Below are 26,256 nucleotides of genomic sequence, written 5' to 3'. Positions count from 1 at the left end.
TGAGACCGAAACTCTTGCACTTTGCATTAATAATGTTGTTTACAATGGATGTTACAACATTCCTAGTATCTATTTGATTCTTGTATGATTCTTGTGCATCTGGGGGCTCCAAGAATTATTCCCATGGCTTCATTTTGAATTTTCTCTAAAGGTTTCAGCCTATTGCTAGGGAGACTAACAAGGTGCAGAGCATGGTAGTCGACTAGTGACCTAATGAACATCATGTAGAACATTCTGGAATATTCGACATTAATACCAATGTGCTTTCCAGCAAGCGTTTTAAGAGGATTTAGCCTTTCTTTAAGCTTAAGCTTAAATTGTTCACTTACAATGTTACTATTAATATTCACGCCGAGGTATTTGTATTGTCTTCAGTTTTCAATGTGCTGATCATTGACTTTAAAAACAGGAGGATTTTAGGGGGCATAATTAAGGTCCTAGTCTTACTTGTGGAGACGATAATCCCACCTTCAATACATTTATGTGCAAGTGTGTCAAGGAGAGTCTGCGGCGAGCTGTTACTGTTTGCAATGACGCAAATGTCGTCTGCATAGCAGATGACAGCCTTATCGACCTGTGTAGGTATCTCAGCTTTTAGTCTATGCAACAGCACATTGAAAAGCATAGGACCGAGGACTCCTCTCAGAGGTGTGCCCAATTTGACTTGATTTTGATTTCGGCGTAATTTTGGTGTGATTTTGACTGTTAAAATTTATTACAATGTACCTGTAAATTTTTTTTTTTTTTAATTTTACTGTAATTTATCTACTTAAAATTATTTGTACCTGTAAAGTAAAGCTGTAAAGTACCCGTAAACATTTTTTGTCAATTTTACTGTAAATTATCTACTTATAATTATCTGTTAGTTTAACGACTTGCCCGAAACGCTATGCGTGCTAGTGGCTTTACAAGAATGTAAAATCAACTTCATTTCTATGTTCTCTCTTAACCCCTAATGCACCTTCTTGTATATAAATAAATAAATAAATTAATAAAATATAAATAAATAAATAAATAAATAAATAAATAAATAAATAAATAAATAAATTCAAAGAAGGCATTATAGCCACTCTTAACCCTCTTATAGATAACTGCGGCAGTTCTGTTACTCACATAACCCCTAATCCATTTCAACAACTCTCCCCCGACTCCAAAAAAGCTAGTTGCTCTAGGATGAGTTCCCTATTAGCTGTGTCAAAAGCAGCTTGGTGGTCAACAAAAAGGCTATGAGAGTGCTTGGTTCCTGTCTGATGAAGTACTCAGCAAAGCAAGATTGCATATTTCTCCATGGAAGAAAACCATGCAAGTTGGAAGCGAGTTTACTTTTGATTTTCAACATTAGCCTACTGAGAACAATCCTCTCAAGGACCTTGCACATGCAAGAAGTTAAAGATATCGCTTAAATTTGTTCGAGTTTGGCTTAGGTACAGGTATTATGAGGTTCTGCGTCCAATGATTTGGAAGGACACCTTGGCGTAGACTTTGTACAGTTCTAGCAGCGGACTATTAGGTATGTCGGCCAGAAGCCTCAGAAGTACGTTATGCCATCGTCTCCAGGAGAAGTTGCTCTGCCCTTCTCTCAGAACTTTAAAAAGGGAAAAGTCACCTTAAAAATTTGATTTCTTTTCTCCTCTGCCCTTCTCAAGTGCAGTTTCAAGCTCAAATAGAAAAATGTAATAAGCATCATCTGAACCCATTTCACTACAGCCAATTTCAATATTAAAACCCCTATTAACATTAGTACTAGCAAGATCTTGTTGTATATTTTGGGGCAGATTCGATATGCAAGTAAGTAATTATCAATAGAAGGCACCAAACCGGGAAGGCTATGTAGCACCATCAAATTTTTTTTTTTTTTGAGATATATACAAGAGTTGTTACATTCTTGTACAGCCACTAGTACGCGTAGCGTTTCGGGCAAGTCCTTAATCCTATGGTCCCTGGAATACGATCCCCTGCCGCGAAGAATCGTTTTTTCATCCAAGTACACATTTTACTGTTGCGTTAAACAGAGGCTACAGTTAAGGAATTGCGCCCAGTAAATCCTCCCCGGCCAGGATACGAACCCATGACATAGCGCTCGCGGAACGCCAGGCGAGTGTCTTACCACTACACCACGGAGACTGATAAGCAATGTGCAGGATAATCAGAGGGCGCTATAAATATCACCAAGGATGCCAATACGAGAACAGAAACGCATAAGGCGAACGATATCAAAAGTATCTGAGTCGTCAAGAATTCTATCGAGGGACAAGCGCCCGCGGGGGACGGTCGGAAAACAAGACACACGCTCGTCCTAGAAGTCAGGACATTCAACAAGGATATGCACGACCGTAAGATGGACAATGCAATGTGAACAATAAGGAGCAGGGCGGCGCTCCATTAAGTGACCGTGAGTTAAACGGGTATGGCCAATACGTAACCTAGCCAGAGCCGTTTTCCACCGCCGGTTACGGTGGCAGGAGGAAGGCCACTGGGACACACGACTCTTAAGAGTACGCAGTTTGTTACCAATAACAGAAGACCAACAACTCTGCCAGCGGGCAAGGATGGAGGCATGAATAACTGGGTAAAAGTCGGAATAAGGAATACTTTTACGAGAGATGGGACAAGCGCGGATAGCTTCCTTAGCGGCAGCATCCGCACGCTCATTTAAAGACACACCAACATGGCTGGGAACCCAGCAAAATGCAACTGACTTAAATTTACTGGAGATAAGAAACAGCCAATGTTGAATCTCGACAACCACCGGGTGGACCGGATTAAAGGACCCTAACGCCATGAGGGCACTACGAGAGTCAACTACCACCACAAAGGAGGATTGACACCAGGAAAGCAGGAGATGAAGAGCATAGAGAATAGCATAAAGTTCTGCTGTGAAGATGCCAGCCTCCGGAGGAAGGCGACACATATAGGTGTGGTCAGGAAAAACAACAGAGTAGCCCACACCGTCAGCAGACTTAGACCCATCAGTGAAGATGGGAACGGAATGGGAGTGAGAAGAAAACTGCTCAAGGAAGAGGCGTTTCAGAACTGTAGGAGGGGTAAAAGCTTTTGTAATGCGGGTCAGAGAAGTATAAAATTTGGGAAGGGGGACTCTCCATGGGGGCAAGGATGGAACAATACGAGGAGAAGCATTGGTAATATGAGCTGAAAGAGAATCCTATAAGCGAGACAAACCTACAGAAAGAGGAAGGAGGTGAAGAGGAACAGGAACTACAGGAGGGGTAAAAGTCAAAGCACGATAGAGGCGAGAGTGAGGATGCTGTAAGGATCGCGCAAGATAGCGAAGACTGTAGCGATCACGGCGATCCTAGAGAGACAGAAAGCCAGTGTCAGCGTACAAGCTGAGGGTAGGAGTTGAACGAAAAGCACCAGACCTGAGGCGCAACCCAGTATGGTGCAATGGATCATGACGGCGAAGAGTAGAAGGAGAAGCAGAAGAGTAGGCAGAGCAACCATAATCGAGTTTAGACAGGACGAGAGAGGAATGCAAATAGAGGAGCATGCGCCTATCCGCTCCCCAAGAAGTATGGGACAAAACCTTAAGTAGGTTAAGTGCCTCAGAGCATTCAACACGGAAGTAAGAGACATGGGGCGACCAAGACAAACGAGTGTCAAAGAATAACCCCAAAAGCTTTGTGGAATCTTTGTACTCAAGGGGATGACCATAAAGTGACAAAAAGGGACGAAGAACGACCCGCTTCCGAGTAAAAGTCATGGCACAAGTCTTAGTACTAGAGAACTTGCAGCCATGATTGGTGGCCCAAGATGACAAGGCATCAATCGCAAGTTGAAGTTGCCGTTGAAGGAGAGGCGAATCATCACCCCGACAGCAAAGAGTAAGATCGTCAATATAAAGAGCAGAGAAGATGCCAGAAGGAAGGGAGGAAAGAAGACCATTGAGGGCAACCAGAAAAAGTGTAGTACTCAGAACACTACCTTGGGGCACACCTTCATACTGCTGAAAAGAGGCAGAGAGAGTGGCACCAAGCCTGACCCGAAAGGTACGACGAAAGAGAAAGCTTTGAAGGAAGAACAAAGATTACCACAAAGGCCAAAAGAACGAAGTTGGGACAGAATATGGTATCTCCAAGTCGTGTCATAAGCCTTTTCCAGGTCAAAAAGGACAGTAACAACGGAGGTCTTCGCAGCAAAAGCAGTACGAATATAGACTTCCAAGTTCACCAGGACATCAGTCGTGCTGCGGCACTTGCGAAAACCAAATTGAGAAGGAGAGAGGTGGCGATGGTGTTCCAAGAACCACATCAGATGGACATTTACCATACGCTCAAAGAGCTTGCAAACACAACTCGTGAGAGCAATAGGGCGGAAGTCCTTAGGGGACGTACCGAGAGACCCTGGTTTCAGAATAGGGAGTACAATGGCATCGAGCCAGTCCTCAGGGACGGACGACGACTCCCAGACCTGGTTATAAAGACTCAGTAAATACTGAGACGTACACGGAGGGAGATGGCAAAGCATATCATAATGAACGTCATCCGAGCCCACCGCAGTAGATCCGCAGAGGGCTAGGGCAGACTGAAGTTCAGAAAGAGAGAAAGGATCGTTATAGGGAAGGCGGAGATGAGTGCGGAAATCTAAAGGATAAGATTCAAGAACAGGCTTACGAAGAAGGAAGGATTGAGGAAGATGAGAACCAGAGTAACAGAAGAAAAGTGGGAACCCAGTTAGGTCACGACCCGCACTGGATCCGCCACAAGAGTACCACGGAGGTGGAGAACCGGCGAGACATCCGGAACGAACTTGCCCGCAATTTTGCGGATCTTCTTCCAGATCTGCGGCAGAGGAGTATCGGACGTAATGGTGGAAACATAAGATTTCCAACTCTCACGTTTAGCTGTACAGATGGTCCTACGGGCCACCGCACTTGCCTTCCGAAACAGAATAAAAGAATCAGCCGTCTGCCGGCGGCGGTGTTTCTTCCAGACTGCACGCTTACAGCGGACAGCCCGAGCACAGTCCGCATTCCACCAGGGAACGCACTTCCGTGTGCCCCGGGAGGAAGAGCGAGGAATAGAGTGGAGGGCAGCGTTGAAGACAGTGTCATAAAAAAGGAGGGCACGAGGAAGAGGCAGAGAGGAGAGGTCAGAAAAAGTAGCACAGAGGGTGAATAGGCACCAGTCAGCCTTGGCAAGCTGCCACCTAGGGAAGGAGAGGGGAGGGCGGAAAGAGAAAAAGGAAACGAGGATAGGGAAATGATCACTGTTATGGAGGTCATCAAGAACCTGCCACGTGAAATCGAAGTAAAGGGACGACGAGCAGAGAGAAAGATCAAGAAAGGAAAGGGTGCGAGTTCGAGAGTCCACATGAGTGGGCTCACCAGAATTCAGAAGAGATAGAGAAGAAACGAGGACGAACCGTTCGAGAAGACCTCGAACGGTTCGTCCTCGGATGTTTGTCAGAACATCACCCCAGAGGGAATGTCGACAGTTGAAATCACCCAAAAGAAGCACCAGCTCTGACAAGGAGTCCAGGAGGTGCTTAAGATTAGGAAGGGAAAGCGGGACATTTGGGGGGAGATAAATGGAACAGACTGTATACCATTTACCCACAAAAACACGGGCAGCAGAACAATGGACAGGTGATGGAAGAAGTAGGGGGACGAAGGGAATATCAGATCGAATTAAGAGAGCAGTAGAGTTACGGGCCCCAGCAAGAGCTGGGGGTAGGGGAGAAAGAAAGGAATAACCACGAAAGTGACCAGGACGAGCACCAAGCATGGGTTCCTGGAGACAAACACAAAGCGGTGAAAACTGTGTAATTAGAAGTTGGAGTTCATGGAAGTTGGCATAAAATCCACGAATATTCCACTGAAGAAAAGACATTACCAAAGAGAAAGGACAGTAACAGTGAACAACAAAAAAGAAATAAAGGTATAGAAGAACACAGTTTATTAAAGAATTTCAGGATCAGGGTCAGGATCAGGAGCAGGGTCGGCAAAATCAGGGTTAGGGGCATGGGTAAACTTAGTAAGGATAGAGGGAAGGGAGCAAGAGGACAGACCAGAGGCGGACTGACGGGGTCTGGAGGGGGAGAAGACAACTGAGGGGCAGGCAAGGACAGCTGGAGGAGGGGAGGCAGAAAGCAGGGAGTGTGCCTCAGCAAGGGCAGCAACCGAAAGGGAATCGGAGGCGAAAGAAACCTCCATATCTGGGACAGGGGGGTTCGACCACTGAAATGGGAGGGGATGTAGTGACAGAGTCAGAGGGAGGGGGTGAGGAAGAGAGCGAAACCTTCTTACCCGCTGGAGAGGAAGAAGGAGAGGAGCCAGGCTTACGTTTCTGACTCGAAGAGACAGGCGTTCCAGTAACAACGTACTGGACGACAGACTCAATGGTCTCAGCAGGAGAAGAGGAGCGGGAGCGAATAACACGAAGATTGCTGGGAGGATGATGGATATCAGCCTGGACAGACAGGTGGCTTGGAGGGTCAAGAGACTGGGATGAGGGTCGGGAAGAAAGAGTGAGGGGAGATGGGGAAGAAGACAAAGGAGATATGGTGGACTGGACAGGAAGGGGGGAAACCCCAGATGGAGAACCAGGAGGGAGACCATCTGGGGCAGGAGGCAAAGGAATAGGGGAGGAGGTGGTGGGTGTGGTCGGGTTTAAGGCCTGGAAACGGTTGTGAGACTGAGGAAGGTGGGAAGGACGAGGAGAGGTAGAATGCAACACGCGAGCTTAGGATACGCCCGCGAAAGGGGTGAGACGACGAACTTGGCATCTCGCTTCAGTAAAAGACAGACGATCACGGTGCTTCAAGTTGAGGACGGCTTCTTCGAGTTTGTAGTGTACACACGAGCATGAGAAGGTAGGATGGGCCTCACCGCAATTGAGGCAGCGAGCCTGGGGAGAAGTGCACTCGGACTTAGAATGACTATCGTCTCTACACATGGGGCATAGATACACAGTACTGGTGCATTTGAGGACACCGTGCCCGAACTTCCAACACATTGCAAAGTCTAGGAGAGGGAATGTACTCCTGAACGGAGCATCTGGCATCAGCAAGAATAATAGAGGGCGGAAGGGCCCTACTATCAAAGGTGATTTTTACAACTCGAAGGGGCTGACGGCGACGACCACGAGCGGGTCGAGTAAACGTGTCCACCTGGAGGACAGAATGGCCTTGGGCTTCGAGGATATGTTTAATATCCTCATGGCAATCTTTGAGGTCCCGAACACCAGTTGCAACATGGTGTGGGAAGAGAACAGTGCCAACACTGGCATTTAACCGAGCGTTTTTGGAGACCCAAACAGTGGTCTCTCCAATGCAGGACAAAGTGGCTAAGCGAGTAGCTGCATCCTGGGAAGGAGCAGCGATGACACGTGTACCGTAACTGGTGGAGTTAAAAGTAACAGAGGCATCTACTGAATCAACAAGGTGTTTATGGAGGGAGAAATCGTCAGGAGGAGTAGAATCCAGATGGTGGAGATCAAAGTATTTAGCCCACGTAGCGGGACCAAACAAGGCGTTGTAAGTAGTATTACGGGAAGGGATCGTGCGAGTGCGGCCGTGGCGGGAACGGCGTTGAGAACCCCCGGAGTTCATGGGGGTAAAATGCGCAGTAGTCACAATGAGAGACGAAGCCGTGCCAGGGGACGAGGTGGTCACCACTGGGGGCTGGGGACTCGACCCTACCGCAGAGGAGGGAGGGGAGCTGAGAGGAGTAGTCAGGTCGTCGGGGCCCAATGCAGCAGGGGCTACAGGGCCTGGTCTTCCAACACAGTCCGACTCGGGGGGCTTGGTCGCCCACCCCACGAGCCTGAGAAAGTACAAGGGAAACATTATCAGCCATGAAAACGAGGGAAAACTTTCATTCACGTATGTGCCCCTGTTATAAATATAAATGTGTGGTGGGCTCTATGGGGTACTGGTACTATTAAGGGGTAAGGGTAGTTAGAAGACAGAGTATCAAATATGGGAGAGCTAAAAGGCCCAGCCCCCAAAATAAACTATCCACAGTAGTAATAACTTGCTACTAGACCATATATGTCAGTTTAAGGGTTGATCAATACACTCCCACACAGGAAGAAGGGATACTCTATAATTCATGTACTTATTTATTAACCCCTTAACAACCCCCCATATACACTCACACCAATAACAATAATAATAATAACTTTACCACACTACCTTACGTTAAAAAGCCTTGGTCCACTTAGGCAGGATACAAGGTTTACACTAAGAACAAGCTAGGGTAAAGTACTACTGGATAAGCACTGAAGCTGGATGCAGCTTAGGGTAGTGAGACCACGAGACCATGAGACCTAATACAAAACACAACACTTAGGGGTACCCAAAACACTGACAAATACTATCCCCAGGTCTCACCAATATTTACTACCAGAGTAGGCACACTTAACAATGCCCCGTACTTAACTTAATGGTACAGGAACTTCAGGTAAGGGAAATAAGTAAGAGGAGAAGGGAGGAGAGTAGGGGGTGCAGCCACAGAGTAGGTCTCGTCCCCACGAACGCCAGCCAGAGAAGAAGGCTCCTAGCGACCAGCTAGGCCTCCCTCATGTCGTGGTGCCGGAAGGAGCCTAATTGATCGTGCAGCTAAGCACATTAAAGATCTTCCCCTATGCAACGTATTGTTACTTTACAAATGATTAGAAAGTATTAGTAAGCAAAGTTGGTGCCTATGTTATTATTTAATAATCAACCCCCCAGCTCAGTCTTTAAATGCTCTTTGAGAAACAAGAATAGTCTTACGTCTGGCAGGGAAGATACAAACAATTGTCGCTCGTGATGCACTCAACTGTACTACCAGAAAGTTTAATAGCTCAATTTTGACCTCTGGTTTCCACTGGAGAACCCAGGGTCGTAACAGCCCCCACACCCACGATGGAGCCACAATTAGAGGGAGGACACGTACTCAACAAGAAACTCTATCGCCGATCTTGCCGGGGCCCCCCAGGGGTGCGTCGTGAGTATACGCCCCACAAACGCCACCTTAAGAACCGTGAGTCCATCGAGAGCGGGTTCAGTGACGAAAGGAGGATTGACAATAAAAGGGTCCCCTCGCTCGAGACGTTGGATACTACAGTTCTAGGAGTGCAAGAGTATGCCTCCTCAAACACCCGGGCGTCAAAACAAAAGAAGGTCGAAAGAATAATCAAAACAGGCAAAAGGTCGGCAGGAAATAACAATTTGATAGAAGAAGGTGGGAGAAAAATGAAACACGAGGAAAAGGAAAAGGGGTCTGGTAAAATTGGTAAAGGCAGCAGCAGGAGCATAAGGCTGCAAAAGGACAGAGGACTGACCCATGGAGCATCACACTCCGGCAGCTGCCCACCAAGCCCCCTCACGGCGGCAACGGGCCAGACAGTGAGGGGGATTCGATATACAAGCAGTGCTTGCATACTGTTCTAGCAGCATGTCAGCATAAGCTGTTGGGGAGTGATGAGCAAGTTGAGGGGTGTTAGGTTTGGAGATCTTTTTAATTTTGGCCCACATTTGGACAGAATGTTGCAGGATTGATACCCCGTAATAATTGTTCCAAATGTTGACTACGTACAAGTTCTTTCAGTTCCCCGAAAGTGCGGTGAGCTTGAAGAAATGCATTGAGCGACTCAGTTGTCTTGTGAGCTCTACAATGCTCAGCAACATGTAGTACAAGATCATACATGGACTCCAGGCGTGGGTCACAGAACCACTATTGTCCTCTATTCTTAGTTTTTGGCCCCTAAGGTTTCACCCATTTGCCATAGTACTGTGTTACTTCATTAGTTTCTCTGTCAACTATCTCACCCTGTCAGAGTAAAAGAGACAAATGTATGTGAATGCATGTATGTGTATATATGCATGTATATATGTATTGGTGTATACTGGCAGCAGGTTTTCTTTCAAACATGTTTCATTGAATAATACCGCATATTCTGTATTTATTATTTTCTGGTTTAGGGCTTCTATCCCTCTAACTATTTTCTTAGCATCAGGGCTTAATTGGAATAGGAGTTCTCCAAAACTCATTTTCGTACTTTTAAGGTGAAGAAAAGAAGTAATTTACTATAGAGTGTATTACACTTATTTGTATAATTTGCACGACGTTTCGAACCTCCATGGTTCATTCTCAAGTGAACAGATCTTACAATACTAGTTGATTTTATACCCGCATTAGGTCAGGTGATAATACAATGAAGGTGAAAAACATGGGGGGATACATAAGGGATAAACATAGGGGCTGCAGAAGGCTTATTGGCCCATACGAGGCATCTCCTATCTAAACACAAAGATTAATCCAGTGTAATTGGCCTGTTATGTTGGACATTGTCTTCTGTGTTGGCATCGATATGTTCTTGTCTTGTCCTTACTCTCATGGTGGGTAGAGTAAATAGTTCCGTGATTTGGGTGTTCATGGTAGGTCGCTCTATTCTTATGTGAATTGCCTCAAGAATTTGTAATCTTCTTGAATCTTGGGTTTTGTCTATTATGCAAGTATTCTTGTTCAACATTTCTCTTGTTAGAGTAATGTCATGGGCTTGTCTCATGTGATTCCTAGGGGCACCAGATTGAAGATGGCATGTCAAACGCCTCGTCAGCTTGGTCGTCATACCTATGTACTTACATTGAAGGTTACATCCTTCGTGGGGGCAAGTGTACATGTATACAACGCTTGACTGCTGTAGAGGGTTCTCCGTCGGCTTCGGGCTGTTTTTGATAAGGAGTTCGGAAGTCTTCTTGGTTTTGTAGAATATTATCAGGTTTATGTTTTGGTTAGGAGTAGTGCTTTTTACTCCTTTACGGATTATTTTTTTCATTATTCTTTCCTCTTTTATATGTTCACTGTGCATGGTTGATTTGTAATATAATTTTATTGGGGGTGTTGTATAAAACATAAACCTGATAATATTCTACAAAACCAAGAAGACTTCCGAACTCCTTATCAAAAACAGCCCGAAGCCGACGGAGAACCCTCTACAGCAGTCAAGCGTTGTATACATGTACACTTGCCCCCACGAAGGATGTAACCTTCAATGTAAGTACATAGGTATGACGTCGACCAAGCTGACGAGGCGTTTGACATGCCATCTTCAATCTGGTGCCCCTAGGAATCACATGAGACAAGCCCATGACATTACTCTAACAAGAGAAATGTTGAACAAGAATACTTGCATAATAGACAAAACCCAAGATTCAAGAAGATTACAAATTCTTGAGGCAATTCACGTAAGAATAGAGCGACCTACCATGAACACCCAAATCACGGAACTATTTACTCTACCCACCATGAGAGTAAGGACAAGACAAGAACATATCGATGCCAACACAGAAGACAATGTCCAACATAACAGGCCAATTACACTGGATTAATCTTTGTGTTTAGATAGGAGATGCCTCGTATGGGCCAATAAGCCTTCTGCAGCCCCTATGTTTATCCCTTATGTATCCCCCCATGTTTTTCACCTTCATTGTATTATCACCTGACCTAATGCGGGTATAAAATCAACTAGTATTGTAAGATCTGTTCACTTGAGAATGAACCATGGAGGTTCGAAACGTCGTGCAAATTATACAAATAAGTGTAATACACTCTATAGTAAATTACTTCTTTTCTTCACCTTAAAAGTACGAAAATGAGTTTTGGAGAACTCCTATTCCAATTAAGCCCTGATGCTAAGAAAATAGTTAGAGGGATAGAAGCCCTAAACCAGAAAATAATAAATACAGTATATATGTGTGTGTATGTATATGTATGTGTATAAAGTACATATGGAAGATGATCAGAATTGCACTTCACCTTTGTAAATGCACATTAATGACACTTCGAACACTTTATGTAGGGCATACGTAAATCTGTGTATCTATGTATTTACGTATGTAGGTTAGCTTAGCATTTTAAAAGTACCGAATCACCTTCTGTGGTTTTTTGTTCAATAAATCCCTGAACTATATGTTTAACTGATCTCTAACCCTGTCCATGGAGGACAGAAGAAAATGTATATATGCTGGTTAGCATTGTAAATGTGTGGCCACGTCTGTGGTAGAAAAATAATAATAATAAAAAAAAAATTGCCTTGTTAAATGCATATGACTGATACCAATCGTATATTTTGCGCTTGAAGTGCATGTGTAAACTGTCAGAGATGTTAACTGTTGTTCTTTCATAATGTTGTGATTTAACATCTTTGATTGTGCATGTGCTAAGTATGGCACATACTTAATATGGCTTGGTGATCACTAATTACCTCTTGCACTAATGATTCTTAGACAGCATTGTCTAAGAGACCGTAACCTATTACATAATCAAGTCTTCCACCTGAGAGATGGGCGACATTAGATGGGATTAGATAAAAAATCATATTATTTTTCCTGAGGTATTTTGGAAACACCGAACCATTTATGCGTTTTATCATCGCCTAACTTATTGTGTTTAGCGTTAAAGTCACCCATTATGATGGTTTAAGAATTGCTATTGATTGAGGGAAGAGATGTCTCAATCATTCTGTCACACCTCACATAAATGTTGCAGAGGTAGAAGGAGCCAGTCTCTGTGGATATCTGAAACTTCTGATAATAGGTGTCCTCACTTTTATGATTTTTAATGTGTTTACAAACCAGACCACTTAACATATGTCAGTACGCCTACATCATAAGGTCATGTGTTCGAAAAAGATACGTACACCGGGAGTCTAGGTGGTGTCGTGTGTAAGGTGTTAGATGTATATGGTTCTTGCAAGCAAACTACATCAACATTATTATTACCTACACACATAAGAATATCAGTAAGTCTCTTGCGCACGCTCCGCATATGCCAGGACAGAAATGTGAAGGTCCTTGTTGTTTTGTTAGTCATTGTAGCCATTCTGCTTCCCTGTTCGATCTCTAAGTTTAGAAATTATCATATAGACAACATTAAACAAGGTGATTGGTTCTTCCTTAACTTTCATACTGTGTATCATTCCAGACATCTGGCCACTCTCTCTTTGTCAGACGTTTTATCCTGTTGTCATAGAAAGTATTAATGTTAATGGACGCATCACTATAAGTCGCACTGAACAGTTGCTCAGCACTGAGTTGGGTGCAGCTCTCCGAGCCGGACACCTCTTCATTTTTGCTGTGTTTATCAAAATTCTAACATGTGAAATCAGCTGGCCTAAAGTGTGCTTGAGGTGCAAACACGCCTCTTCTTCTTGATAGTAGGTGCAGTTTGCATGAAGGGTTTGTCCTCCCGATGACTGCACAAACACACCACCTACACTAGCATCGCTAGTGGTTTGATTCACTACACTGTGTGGTGGGGAAGTTGCACCATCTACCGTGAGTGTCGTGTAAGCTTTTCCTGACCCATTGAGAAGATGACCAGTTGAAAGAAGAAACAAATGGAGTGTTTTTCAATATTTTAAATTTGTTCACTCATTTCCTGTACAGCAGCACTCAGGGGAGATGTGGTCACGATGGTCTCCTCCGGTGCAGCGTCGGGGTCAGCTGCTGCAGTAGCAGGTTGGACTGAACGGGTGGGATCAGTCTCAGCTGAGTTTGTGTCCAGTGGGTGTTTGCGTCGTCCCCGGCTGCATTCATTAAGCCAGGCTTTAACACCCTCCTTGCAGCCTCTTGTGCATTTCATGTGAGGCATGTGGGTCACATACTCATTTTCTTCACTACTTGCGGTTTTAGTTTCCGGGGGACAACTTGTAAAGTTGTGGGGACCAGCAAAATACCGATAGTTATATCAGGTAGCCTATGCTGCCATACATACCTCCGACAACAAAAATCTAATTAGAGACAGGAAGTAAAAATACCCCAAACAAGTTGGTATGAAACCATCTTAAGTTACTGGTTGTTCTGCCATTAAACGGCCAGCTCATTAGTTAGAGTTAATATTTTGAAACATATATAGTGACATCGATCTGTACTATTTAGGGTAAGAATACAAACACGCAAGACGTATCCTATTGAAAATTTAATTAACATTAAAAATATATTAAATTATCTGTAAAAATATGCATCAAGACACTATATTATTCAGATGTTCTTAAAACTTGAAATTTGAGTAAACAGCTGTAATTTGTACTCAACAATAAATGTTACTCTACTGGCACAAGTTAACATGGGCCTTAATTTACAAGGAATCACCAACTAGGCTGGGGCCGGGAGCGCTCAGCCTGGTGGCCCGTAAATAAATATATTTAAATTAAACGAGACTGTCATATTAGAACAAGTTGTGTAAATTATTCAATATCACACCATAATATGTAATCAATTACATATTTTATATTATAACGTGTATACTATTAACTGAAACAATTCTAACCACTAGAAAATGATAAGTAGTTAACCCAAACCATTAATTTCACTACCGAACATGAAATTAGGCTCCAATAACATGTTATAATCACTAATAACATTGATATATATATATATATATATATATATATATATATATATATATATATATATATATATATATATATATATATATATATATATATATAAAGATTTAATAAATATAAACAGCTAACTATAAATATAATTTGCAAGATGAGTAAAGAAACAATTACCTATTTGTGAGAGCTCTTGTTTTGCACATCCTCACTGCTGTGGCTAATGTCGAACTAGTCAGCAGACTAGCACTGTACTAATACACTAGAAGTGTACTAGATTGTGTACTAATACACTAGAAGTGCCACTTAATGACTATTTTTAAATTTGAAAAGCATATTAGTCCACTCCTTGAAATTTATAATGTGGTTTTATAATCTTGTCCCTTAAATTCAAAACTGTTTCAATCAAAATATGGATTGCTATACACGCGGGTTGCAAGTCACTTCGTACACAAGACAAATTATTTGAAACAATCTTACTCAACCCAACCTAATCTAACTTAACTCAAACTAACCTAACCTCTCCCAACTGACCACAGTAGAGCCTAACCTAAGTAATACAGCCTAGCGTATCTATAACTATGTATATAGATTTTTAACGAACAAAAACTTTCTATAGGACAGATTACTTGACTAGGGAAGCTCTCACCAAATTGTTAACAACTAACATTTCTTTCACATTCCTACAGTGACGTAGTCTCCATAAGTTTACATATCATAACATCCAAACAGTTACCCTACATTGTGGTATTATTTGTTAGACCAAACCCACTTAAATATGCCAAAACTCACCATCTTCAACATTGTGAATTAGGCTTTAACACTCTACCAAATGATAAGTTACTTGCTGACTTGTTGGTGTGGAGAACACTGAGAGTGCTTTATTGCCAAAATGGAGTATTATTCACAGGTTGTATAATGAATGTTTTTTCTGATGTCTTTGTACAGAACTGTGCAGGTGGTGTTGTATGGTGGAGTAGTATGTGCACTGTTTCTAGTGCTACCCAATCCCCCATCCTTTATGTACTTAATCCAAGCAACTTTTCCATTGTGATCATTGCTGCCTTCTTATATGTGATATCAATATGCTGTATTGTGCCTATTAATCTTTGTTAAATTACCAATCAAGCTGTCAATGCAATTAATCAGAGCTACCGATGTGCCTTAATATACCCACTAATCTCTCTCATCTAATTTTTTTCTTGCAATGTACCTGTTATCACTTTATAAAATTTGCTAGAATTTACCTACTTAAAATTATATGTTACCTGCCCGAAACGCTGCGCGTACTAGTGGCCTTACAAGAATGTTAACACCATGCTGTGTATCCTCACAAACCCCATGTACCTTCTTGTATATAAATAAATAAATAAATAAATAAATAAATAAATAAATGAGTAAACGTGCATTCAGTGTAGTGAGTGGTATAGCAACACCAGCGTAATGGAGAGTGGAACGCAAGAAGCTTTGTAAATTTACTTGAATTTATCTGAGGGTCACCATTACTAGTGTCCTCGACGAGGACAGGAAGCCGGCGGCTTGGTACTCATTTGCATACTCATTTGACCTGATGATCTTTTTCAGTTGTAATTTTAAAACCCAACAGGGTTTTAGCATTTACGGTAGGCAGTTCCATAGGTTTATAACCCTATGGGTGAAAAAACATTAATTACTAAATGAGAGTGGGTTTAGATTCTGTGCAGTAAGTGATGTAGTAGCAGTGTTGGTAAGCACTGAGGTGTAGCCAGCGATGTAGTAAATTATGTGTATCCTGCATGTAAATTATTACAGCACCATCAGTATAGAGGAGAGCTGGGTGTAGTATAGATGTGGAGTGGTGAAACATCTGCTGAAGTAGCATCATTGTCCTAAAAATTACAAATACTTAGTTACGAGCTTCCGCAGGAAACTGTTAAAGCGCCCGCCTACGAGTCTGGCTACTACAGGAGTGATGAATGTAGCCCCAATGACACCGACCGTCAACTCTTCCGCTACTATATCGACATGGAAGGTTATATGTATGTACATCTTGCTCGTTGTTTGATCATGTCATTGTATTAATATACTTTATTGTATTGTATATTATTTAATCATTGTATTGGTGTGACCAGGAGCATCACGGTGAAAGAGAAGCTGAAGGAGGCACAAAAGGAATCAGGCAAACCTGTGTCCACTACGGATGACAAACTACAAGTAAGTACCTGGCACACATACTTTGTGTATGTATATATTTGTGTACTAGTCCACCACCATGACTAATCCATATTTCGATACCCACTGGATGGGGGGCGGTGTGCAGGACAAACATATCAATTGTGACACTAGCTCTCCACATATGTCAGTTGCTTAATTTAGAACCTGTACTTGAGGTCGATCTCGAACCCATTGTTGATGTGACGACTTATATTGAATTTTGTAACTAGCTCGTCAAGATTGTAACTTGCTTAGCTAAATGAATTGTGGGGTTCAGTCCCTGAGCCCATTATGTGCCTCTGTAACCCTTTCCACTACCGCCCACAAGATGGGTATGGGGTGCATAATAAATGAACTAAACTAACTACTCGCTAGAGGTACATGGTGGAGTCCCTGGACGAGAAGGCCCAGGAGAAAAAGAGCAATCAACCAACACCGTTCCTTGACTACACCCACTTTGTCAACTACGACATTGATGATGGACTGAAGGCGGACGTGTTAAGTGTCTTCTCTCTCCCATGTAAGACTAGCTAGTCATGCTCTCCACTTGTACTGTGAAATAATGTTTGTCATTGTAGCACATGCTACATCAACACCTGTAATACCAGCATTTGCAAATCAACATATTGAACAAGTTAAGTGAGAAGGTGGTGGAGGCCAAAACCGTCAGTAGTTTCAAAGCGTTATATGACAAAGAGTACTGGGAAGACGAGACACCACGAGCGTAGCTCTCATCCTATAACTTCACTTAGGTTGCTAAACTTTGTTAATTACATTGCACGTTAACAGTGTCTTTTCCAGGCTTCCCAAGTATGCGTGCAGTCCATCCTCACAGCCTTGATGTGAACTATATTCCATCTTCAAACTTAACCAACTAAACTAACTTATGGATGTAATCGTGCTACTTTCACGGTTTAAAGCTGTCAAACTATCCTCACTACCATATCAATATGTCAATATGCTACTGAAAGCCCCAAACCGTGGAAATCACATGATAGAACCTATGAAAACTGAAATGTTAATTAATTTGTCGGCAGCGCGCCTGGAAGGATACTACTGCCAGGTGTTCTGCCAAGTTCTTCCGGGTGAGGAAGTAGAGGAGCTGCCTCCCACCCCTGAGGGCTATGGCCACGATCAGCACTTCATCTCCAAGAACCTAGACTTTAAGTCCTCTCAGCGCTCACCCGTCTGGCTTGACGATCCTGTGGTGAGATTTTTTTTTTAACATTTGTGTAGCATATTTACTGACAATTCAGCCGAGATTCCAAGTGCCAAACTTCAGAACCTGCAGAAGAAATAAACTTTCTTGCCTCTTCCTCAGACGCTGCACCCTCACTATGATGAGCAGTCAATCCTGTTGATTCAATTGTTTGGCTTCAAGCCCAAATACCAGCCAGGGAACGGCTCCTCGCCTGGCATCCTCACTACCACTGATGATCGCAAAGTCAGCTTTGATTACGACACTCCTCTTGCCTGGACGTTCACCCAGATCTTCGACAAGTTTGTGAAACAAAATATTTGTTAATGTTATGTATTTTGATTGGCATTAAAACACGACAAGTATCAAACATAGAACACTTTGTTTACTGTGATGGGCAGTATAAAGATTATTGATGCATTGAGATTATACTGATATCCCTTAAATTGCTCCCGCACAGAGAGGCAGTGCTATGTGGACTACACTGGCTGCCCCTGTTCACTGGCTCACCTGATCCTCTCATCCTAGACTTGTTGAATGAAACTGCCCCAGCACACCAAGTCCTCTCTCAATACAAGTCAGCCTTGAAACCTTTAGTAAGCTCCTTAATTGTACTGTATAGATCTTGTGCTAAATTCGAACCAGAATCCTTGTATTACCTCTCGTATATGCTTGTGTACTCATCTAGATGCTTGCGTTTCGAGCTTCAGATACAGAAACCTGTCTTTCATACAGTTGCTGGTCACTTATCTTAATAACACGACACTTTTGATTTTATCATACCTTCACTTGAAACAATGTATGGAGTTGGCCTAACACTAGTCTAACACCTACAAATGTCAATGATACAGGTCTGCAGTTTATTACGTCCTTTTTATTCCCTCTAATATAATAGGAATGACTTACGTTTACTAGCTGCCTGGTAGTTCTCTCCTCGCCAATGAAGCCATTAGATTTGGGGAGCTGCTCAGAGATTCGGCTGCATTCTTTAGCACCTAATGGAAGACCTTATCTGGTTCTATGGCTGTTGGCAAATCTAGATCCTCCAGGCTGCTTTCTCCCCTTCATCTCCTCTAACCTCCATTTTGCTTTGTATCACTCGAGTTAAACTCTAGTAGCCATTTGTTAGACCATTCCTTCAGTCCGTCCAGGTCAGTCTGTAGCCTCTTGCTGTCCTCATCTGTCTTAATCCTTCTTATGATTTTAACATCAGCAAACATTGACAGGAATGAGTATACCTTCTGGAACATCATTCACGTATATTAGAAACAAGATAGGTCCAAGTACAGAACCCTGTGGGACTCCACTGGGGACATCACGCCAGTCTTAGGTCTCCCCCCTCAGTAATTCTCTGCTTCCTGTTGTTTAGGTATGCCGTTATCCATTGGAGCACCCTACCGCTTACTCCATCTTGTTTCTCCAACTTATGCATGCAAGTCTCTTATGGGGTACTGTATCAAAAGCTTTCTGACAGTCCAATAAAATGCAGTCTGCCTATTGTTCTCTTTCTTGCTTAATGCTCGTTGCTTGGTCATAGAATTCTATTAAACCTGTGAGACACGACTTGCCTTCCCCGAACCCATGCTGGTGGTGTGTTACAAAGTACCTTCTCTCCAGATGTGCTATCAGTTTTTTCTCACGATCTTCTCATCACCTTGCATGGTATACTTGCAAGGTGATGCAAGTATACTTGCAAAGTTATACACATAACTGTGTTTAGGGCTGCCTGCCTATTCCCCTTTTTGAATATTGCAACTATGTTAGCCGTCTTCCAACTCTTTGGTTGGGCTCTTGTTTCCAGTGACTTTTTATACGCCATAGTGGCAGATATCAATATATCTGTCACTATGGTATATAGTGGCAGATATATTCTATATAATGACTATATTCTTCCCCCTCTTTTAGCATCCATGGTGAGATTCCATCACGTCTAACAACCTTAGCTATGTCTAGATCGAGCAGATATCTCCTAACCTCATCTTTGGTAATTGCAATATCTTCTAAGTCTGCTTGGTGTATCGCCACCCCTCTTAGTTCAGGGACTTCTCCTTGCTGTATTGTGAAGACCTCCTGGACTCTCTTATTGAGTTCTTCACACACCTCTTTTGTTATTCTCTGTGTACCCATCCTCTTCCTTGACTGCTGGTGTGTGATGGTTCAAATTAATCCTTGATGATATGCATGTACAGTATTGTGCAAATTACATCATAAATGATCAATCAATATTTTTTTTTAAATCTATAAAACGATGTTTAAAATATATATTTTGTACATTTTGTAATAATAAAGGTACAGTATACATAAACATTAAATTCTCATAATTTTACATCTGGCCTTCTATGACAGATAGATATATGACAATGTCCTAAGTTAAATTTTCAACCTAGGATGGGGCATCTATTGAGATTAAGTTGTGTGATGGCCGCATTGACCCTTTGGATATTAAAGAAGTTCGACTAGAGAACATAATGGATGTCATGGGTCAGAGAACAAACTGTGCAAAGGGCCAAATACAGACCTTCTCAAAGACTATTAATGAGGTAAGGTTAAATTTTTAGTACTAATGTAATGCAGTCTATGAAATTATATTCGACTTGGTAGCTACCCCCATTTTAAACATCACGTTTCTATGGCTATAAGGAACATCATACTGTATTGTATAAGCTTCTTGGTATGTTTCTTCAATACAAAGAACTTATAACTTATCATCCTTAGGACATTCTACGAATGTTCGTTATACACTTTAACCCTTACACTGCTACAGCCTGGGTTGTAAATGGGGGTATAAGCTGGGGTTGGGTGAAAATATATTTGAATTATGTAAAAATTTATATTAAATTTTAAACATATCTCCAACTTATTGGCTTCAACGTCGTGAAAGTTTCATCCCAATATTTTCAGAAATGGATTTTAGACAATTTTTTTAAGAGGAAAGTTTTGCTGATAAGATCAGCTCCTATTAACTGGAACTGAGGGATAATGCAGTAATAAGGAGATGCAAGCACCTATCTGATGCACAAAGAAGAAGAATAGTAGTTAAAAGTGCCCACAAAGTGGATATGCAGCTGGTGTCTTTATAGCAGCCCGTCCTCCAAAAATGGGGAGGTAAATGTTACAGCCCCATAAGTGCAATTATGTACTATGTATGGCAGTCAGGAATGGTACTTATTTTCACTTAGTATTAAACCGTACTGTCAAATATATTGTGAATATTTGAGTTTACCTGAAAAGCTGACTAGAAAACCATGACCTAACATAACCGTCTTAGTTTTTTAAGATAAGCTTTTTATTGCTTCTTAATTACAATTATTTCTTAACCTATAGCTATATTGATATTACAGTTTTATAAAACAAAACTAAAATAGTTTAATAAATTGTAAAGTAACTCAGGATATTTTCAAATTTTGTATAAAATCTCTATTGTTTAATAAAACTGAAAAAGAAATTTCTGATATTTAAAACTTGTGTATAACAAACTGACTTTAAAATTTCTTTTTAAAATTCTGAGTGTCATAACAGAAAACGAGAATACATCGGGAGGTAAATGTAACAGCCCCATAAGTGCAATTATGTACTATGTATGGCAATCAGGAAATCTACTTATATACACTTAGTATTAAAACGCACTGTCAGAGGATGGGTTGCTTTATAGCATTGCTGAGTAATACATAATAACACACATAATAATAAGTATGTTATTATGCTTATTTTATTATATATCATACAAATACATTGTCCAATGGTAATATCTGTTACTTTCACCTATGTCCACAATTTTTTTTAGGGGATTTTTACCTTTGTTTATTATCTGATTTTGTTGTAACCTCTACATCCGGGAGAATGCATACTTTTCCATAACTATGTGAAGATAGAATTAAATTGGTCAACAAATAAATCAGTCGTAACTGCCAGAACTTGGGATTTTTATTTTTTTGGCCTATTTTTTCACAGATTTTAAACTATTTTCCATGTCTCTTTAGATTGTTTTGATGATTAGGGACCAGATAAGTTTTTCTTTTACTTATATAGAGTATACTCTAAATATATCCCCCTAAATCATTATAATTATCCCTATATTTTGTTTTTTTGGGGGGTTATTTTTTTCTTGACTTCATTTCAACACATATTGACCTACAACTTTGACGTATTCGAGTACGAATGCCAAACAATGTTTATTAAAACATACAAGTAAATTAATGAATTAGAACTGCCTTATACATTGTCGATAACTTCGGCTTCAATTACCTCTAAAACTATTGTTTCAACATCGAGTCAGCTTCAAAAAATTCAGTTTCTGACCGATTCTCACCATTTTTACATATAGTGTGCGCCCCTGTCTGTTCTACAATCATATTAGAATGGATTTTTTATAAACTCTAAACGTTTTGAGTTATAAATTTTGTTGTCTGAATTTGGTACATATTTCAAATGCCATATTGACGATTTTTTTTTACAGAAAACTAAACTGAAAATCTATATTCTAAATCTATTAAAATAAAGATCATATACTATTCTAAGAGCATAATAACACTTTAGTGAACAATTGGTGATATTTCATATTTTTGCAGCTGATCTGAAAATCTAAAATTTTCAATATTAAATTTTATAATTATTGTTAATTTTCTTGTTTTTCAAGTTACGTTGATGATCATTTAGACAAATTTGGAGTGTTTGCCTAGTAGATTATGCATAAAAAAAATTGAAAGCACTAGAACAAGTTTGAAACATTTATGTTACCATCGGGCTCTGTCGTATATATACGCCATGTGCAGTTTAAGGGTTAAACATCACTTAACAGATATTTATGATATCATATTGTGCAAAACTACAATATTTAACATGAGCACTTTGCACATCACATATCAAGTCAAACAATTCTGGTCATCATGTTTAACTGCAGCCAAGTACAATATTTAGGAGCATCTCACTCCACTTACATTTTAAGTCACTGCCACACACAAATCACCAATACTATCATGAGCGATATCTATATTCAACAATTATTAGTTGCCATCAGTAATATAAGTAAAAGTGTTTCCAAAATTATCAATTAATCTAAGAACAAACAATATACAAATCAGTAGTAAAGTTGATGGTAAATTCCTTGTTGTCCTCATCGATAACAAGCTGAATTTCCAGGGACACATTCTAAATATAGCATAAAAAGTTTCTAAAACTGTTGGCATTCTTTCTAAAATCAGATATTATGTCCCTCACCCAGCTCAGGTGACGCTCTATTACTCTCATCTATCCTTATCTCAACTATGGTATTTGTGCTTGGGGTTCTACTACCCAAAATCCTTTACATCCTCTAATTACCCAACACAAAGCTTCTATTAGAACAATATCTAACTCTGGCCCCAGACAGCACTCGGTACCCTTACTCAAATCTCTGAAAATGTTAGATATTAAATCACTGCACATCCTCTCATGTGTACTCTATATATTTAAAACTCTGAATTGTAATGTCAATACTGACCTTAAAAGCTTCTTAGAATGTTGTAACAGAACCCATGGGCACCACACCAGAAACAAATACCTATTTGATATTCCAAGAGTACGACTTAATCAAACTAGAAATGCTCTACAAATCACGGGACCCAGAATGTGGAATGACCTTCCCAATCATGTCAAAGGCTGTACCTCTCTCAGTTTAAGATGAAAACTAAGTACTACCTAATTAACTCCATGTAACCTACCTTACCCCTAAATGTCAACCCATGTCTTACTATTTTTAAACAATGCTGTTTGTTGACCAACTTCTATATTGGCTATTTTCTACCATGTTCCCCCTTTTTTATCCTTTTTTTTTCTTTAAATGCAATTTATACTTTAAGCTCAATTACTACTGTGTATTAGTCTAAGGGTTTTTTCCCCACCTCACCTTGCCCGAAACGCTATGCGTACTAGTGGCTTTAGGTATTGTATGTACAGTACTAGCTCTATCTACAAATCCAACATTATGCTTGTAACTAATCCTCTATGTATGTACTTTTACCTGAATAAACATTTGATTTGATTTGATTTCAATAATCAACAGCAGCAACAGATAAGGAAGATCAGTGATAATTAAACACATGGATGAGTCCTGGATCCTTATGGTAATACAGTATCTTAACCAACCATTTTTATTTGAGTTCTCACAGTTGATTTTTTCAAGTGAAGTTTTTTTTTAGATTCCTGCATTCCCTATGTATATTTAAGGTAGTCTGTTGTCAACCTTAACATTATGATTGTACAAGACATTTCTCATATGATTTTTTTTTAGAGATACTGTACTGTAATGTATTAAAGAGATGATTACTTTAAGTATTATGTGCAAATTCCATATTTTGAATGTTTTATATAATAAAAAATAAACACATTCATGGGATGATTTGGACAGGTGTTCTAATCATTTGTACCTAATGCTTATCCATCATTTCATTTACATTATGGTAAATATACAAATTTTCCAGTCTACTTTTCCTTCATCTATTACCCTATTAGATCATCATCTATTCATAACACTACTCTATTAACAGCTGTACTTGGAGAGCATGACTAAGGCAGCGAAGAAGAAAGGCTCAGTTGCTAAGGACACTAATAAGGAGCGTGAATTCTTTGTACAAGCAGCAAACAAGGCATTTTTCAATGCGATGGTTAGTAAAAAAAATTTTTTAGAAAAACAGTTGATGCAAGTATGCTAGATGGATACTGAAATGAGGAAGTGTATGACAGATGTGATGGGAGTAAGGGAATGAAATGTGAATTGTGAGGTGCAGTACACTTGGATGGTAGGGAAATACTGTAGTAGGATGATGCCTGAGAATCGTTTAATAAAAGGGGTGTACACGAATGAAATAAGTGAATCATACGGAAGAAGTAGACAACCAGTACCTTGGAATGGGAAAGTAAAAAAATATAAGTGAGTGAAAAAACTACTGTACAGTATAGTACAGATACGAAATTGGAAGACAAATCAAATTAATCAATTTTTAGTCCAATCTAAATATTTGTTAAACTAAAGACCAAACAATGAGCAGACTTCCTTTCATATGTGTAAACTTATTTTATCATTTGCCTTATAATAAATAAGTTTCTAATTTCCTTTTGTAAATTTGTTGATAATTATAAATTTTCAGTTATAATTATAAATTTTCAGTTATCCGATTGACAAAAATATGATGCATATTTGGTTGGGCGTATATGTTCCAGTGGGAACGAGTCCAGTTGAATATAGCGAGTCAAGTTGAAATATCCAGGAAATGCAGTACTGTACAGTATACAATATAAAATGCAAGAATTATGTATTTTCTCATATCTTTAAACCATTATTCCTTATGCTGTTATATAGCTAATTTTCATTCTATAATTTTCAGAATAATGCACTGCAAGAAGCTGGTTTTACCACATTACCTGAAGACTCATAAGTGAAATGGTATATGTAAAAAAATCTACTAATGGTATTACTCAAGAATATTCAAATACAGTATGCATTCTCCTTATAATTAGACCAACACAGCCTATTTGTCCTGGTTACAAATTACTCTGCAAAAGTTTGTGTTTTTTAGGATTTAACATTTGTCATGAAATTATATATACAGTATTTTAATTTTTTTTAAATATCCCACATTTTCTCATATAGAGTTCACGAAAGCCAATTTTTGTAGTTATACAGAACACTAAATACTGTAATTAGAGGCAACACAAGAACTGTGAACCTTATAATGTGTTGTTTGGCACTCAACATACAGAAATGAAATTCTTTGTGTAAGCAATCAGTACTGTATTTAAATTTGAAATACTGTATACATGCATATTTAATCATTTTTTATAAAAATATCTGCAATTCTTTATAAATAATGTATGAGAAAGAACAATGTTATAAATTTCAAACAAAATTTTAATAATATATGTAAACATCATGGTAATAGAAACCAAGATTTCTCTTTAGAACACTCATTGCTTTGCCTTTATGAAAACTACAGCACCTGTTAAATTCCATTACAGATTTTGAGAGATTATAATTTTAACTATCCACATGACATGGGATTTAAACAGTCAGCTCTTGAAGTTTTTTGACGTAGCTTAAACCAACATTATCGTGCACATGCATGTGTTGATCCATGAATGAAATATATCACAAGTGGACAACCACCACTTGTGGTTGTCCCTAATCCCCTGCAATGTTTTCCTCTTTGCTTATTGATCTTGACTAAATTTAGCAGTCCCTTCAGAAGTATTCCAAGATTACTAGTACAGTACTTGGTTCCTCTAAATACCATCATATTATTATTATACATACAAGTCCTTTGCATTTCTCTTACCAATTAAAATTTTCAGATCATTTCAGTCAAAATGGACTAAAGGTGTCTGAACTTCCTGGTAGGTATTTATAGACTATTAGTCTCACAAAATTCATACTTAGGACTACACTGAACTAAATGAACTAAATGACAAATTACACTGAACTGCCTAATTACATAGGCAGTATCCTGAACCAATGAAACTCATCACACCATGGATAATTATGGA

General features: G+C 40.1%; 1 protein-coding gene across 2 annotated transcripts in view; it reads left to right on the top strand.

Moving 5' to 3' along the window:
- LOC123769605 (uncharacterized) overlaps positions 1-25,526 on the top strand; it is a 155,031-nt gene extending 129,505 nt beyond the window's left edge. For both annotated transcript variants that reach the window (XM_069308813.1, XM_069308812.1), the window contains 9 exons: positions 16,254-16,366; positions 16,460-16,541; positions 16,917-17,061; positions 17,579-17,748; positions 17,863-18,041; positions 18,200-18,335; positions 20,127-20,279; positions 24,264-24,380; positions 25,101-25,526. In XM_069308813.1, coding sequence (XP_069164914.1) covers positions 16,254-16,366; positions 16,460-16,541; positions 16,917-17,061; positions 17,579-17,748; positions 17,863-18,041; positions 18,200-18,335; positions 20,127-20,279; positions 24,264-24,380; positions 25,101-25,151 — 1,146 coding nt within the window. In that variant the 3' untranslated portion in view covers positions 25,152-25,526. The remainder of the gene's footprint in view (positions 1-16,253; positions 16,367-16,459; positions 16,542-16,916; positions 17,062-17,578; positions 17,749-17,862; positions 18,042-18,199; positions 18,336-20,126; positions 20,280-24,263; positions 24,381-25,100) is intronic.
- Positions 25,527-26,256: the final 730 nt, after the last annotated feature.

Source organism: Procambarus clarkii, chromosome 63 (genome assembly GCF_040958095.1).
Source record: "Procambarus clarkii isolate CNS0578487 chromosome 63, FALCON_Pclarkii_2.0, whole genome shotgun sequence".
In the NCBI taxonomy this organism is placed as follows: domain Eukaryota; kingdom Metazoa; phylum Arthropoda; class Malacostraca; order Decapoda; family Cambaridae; genus Procambarus; species Procambarus clarkii.
This window is presented reverse-complemented; position numbering and strand designations above follow the sequence as displayed.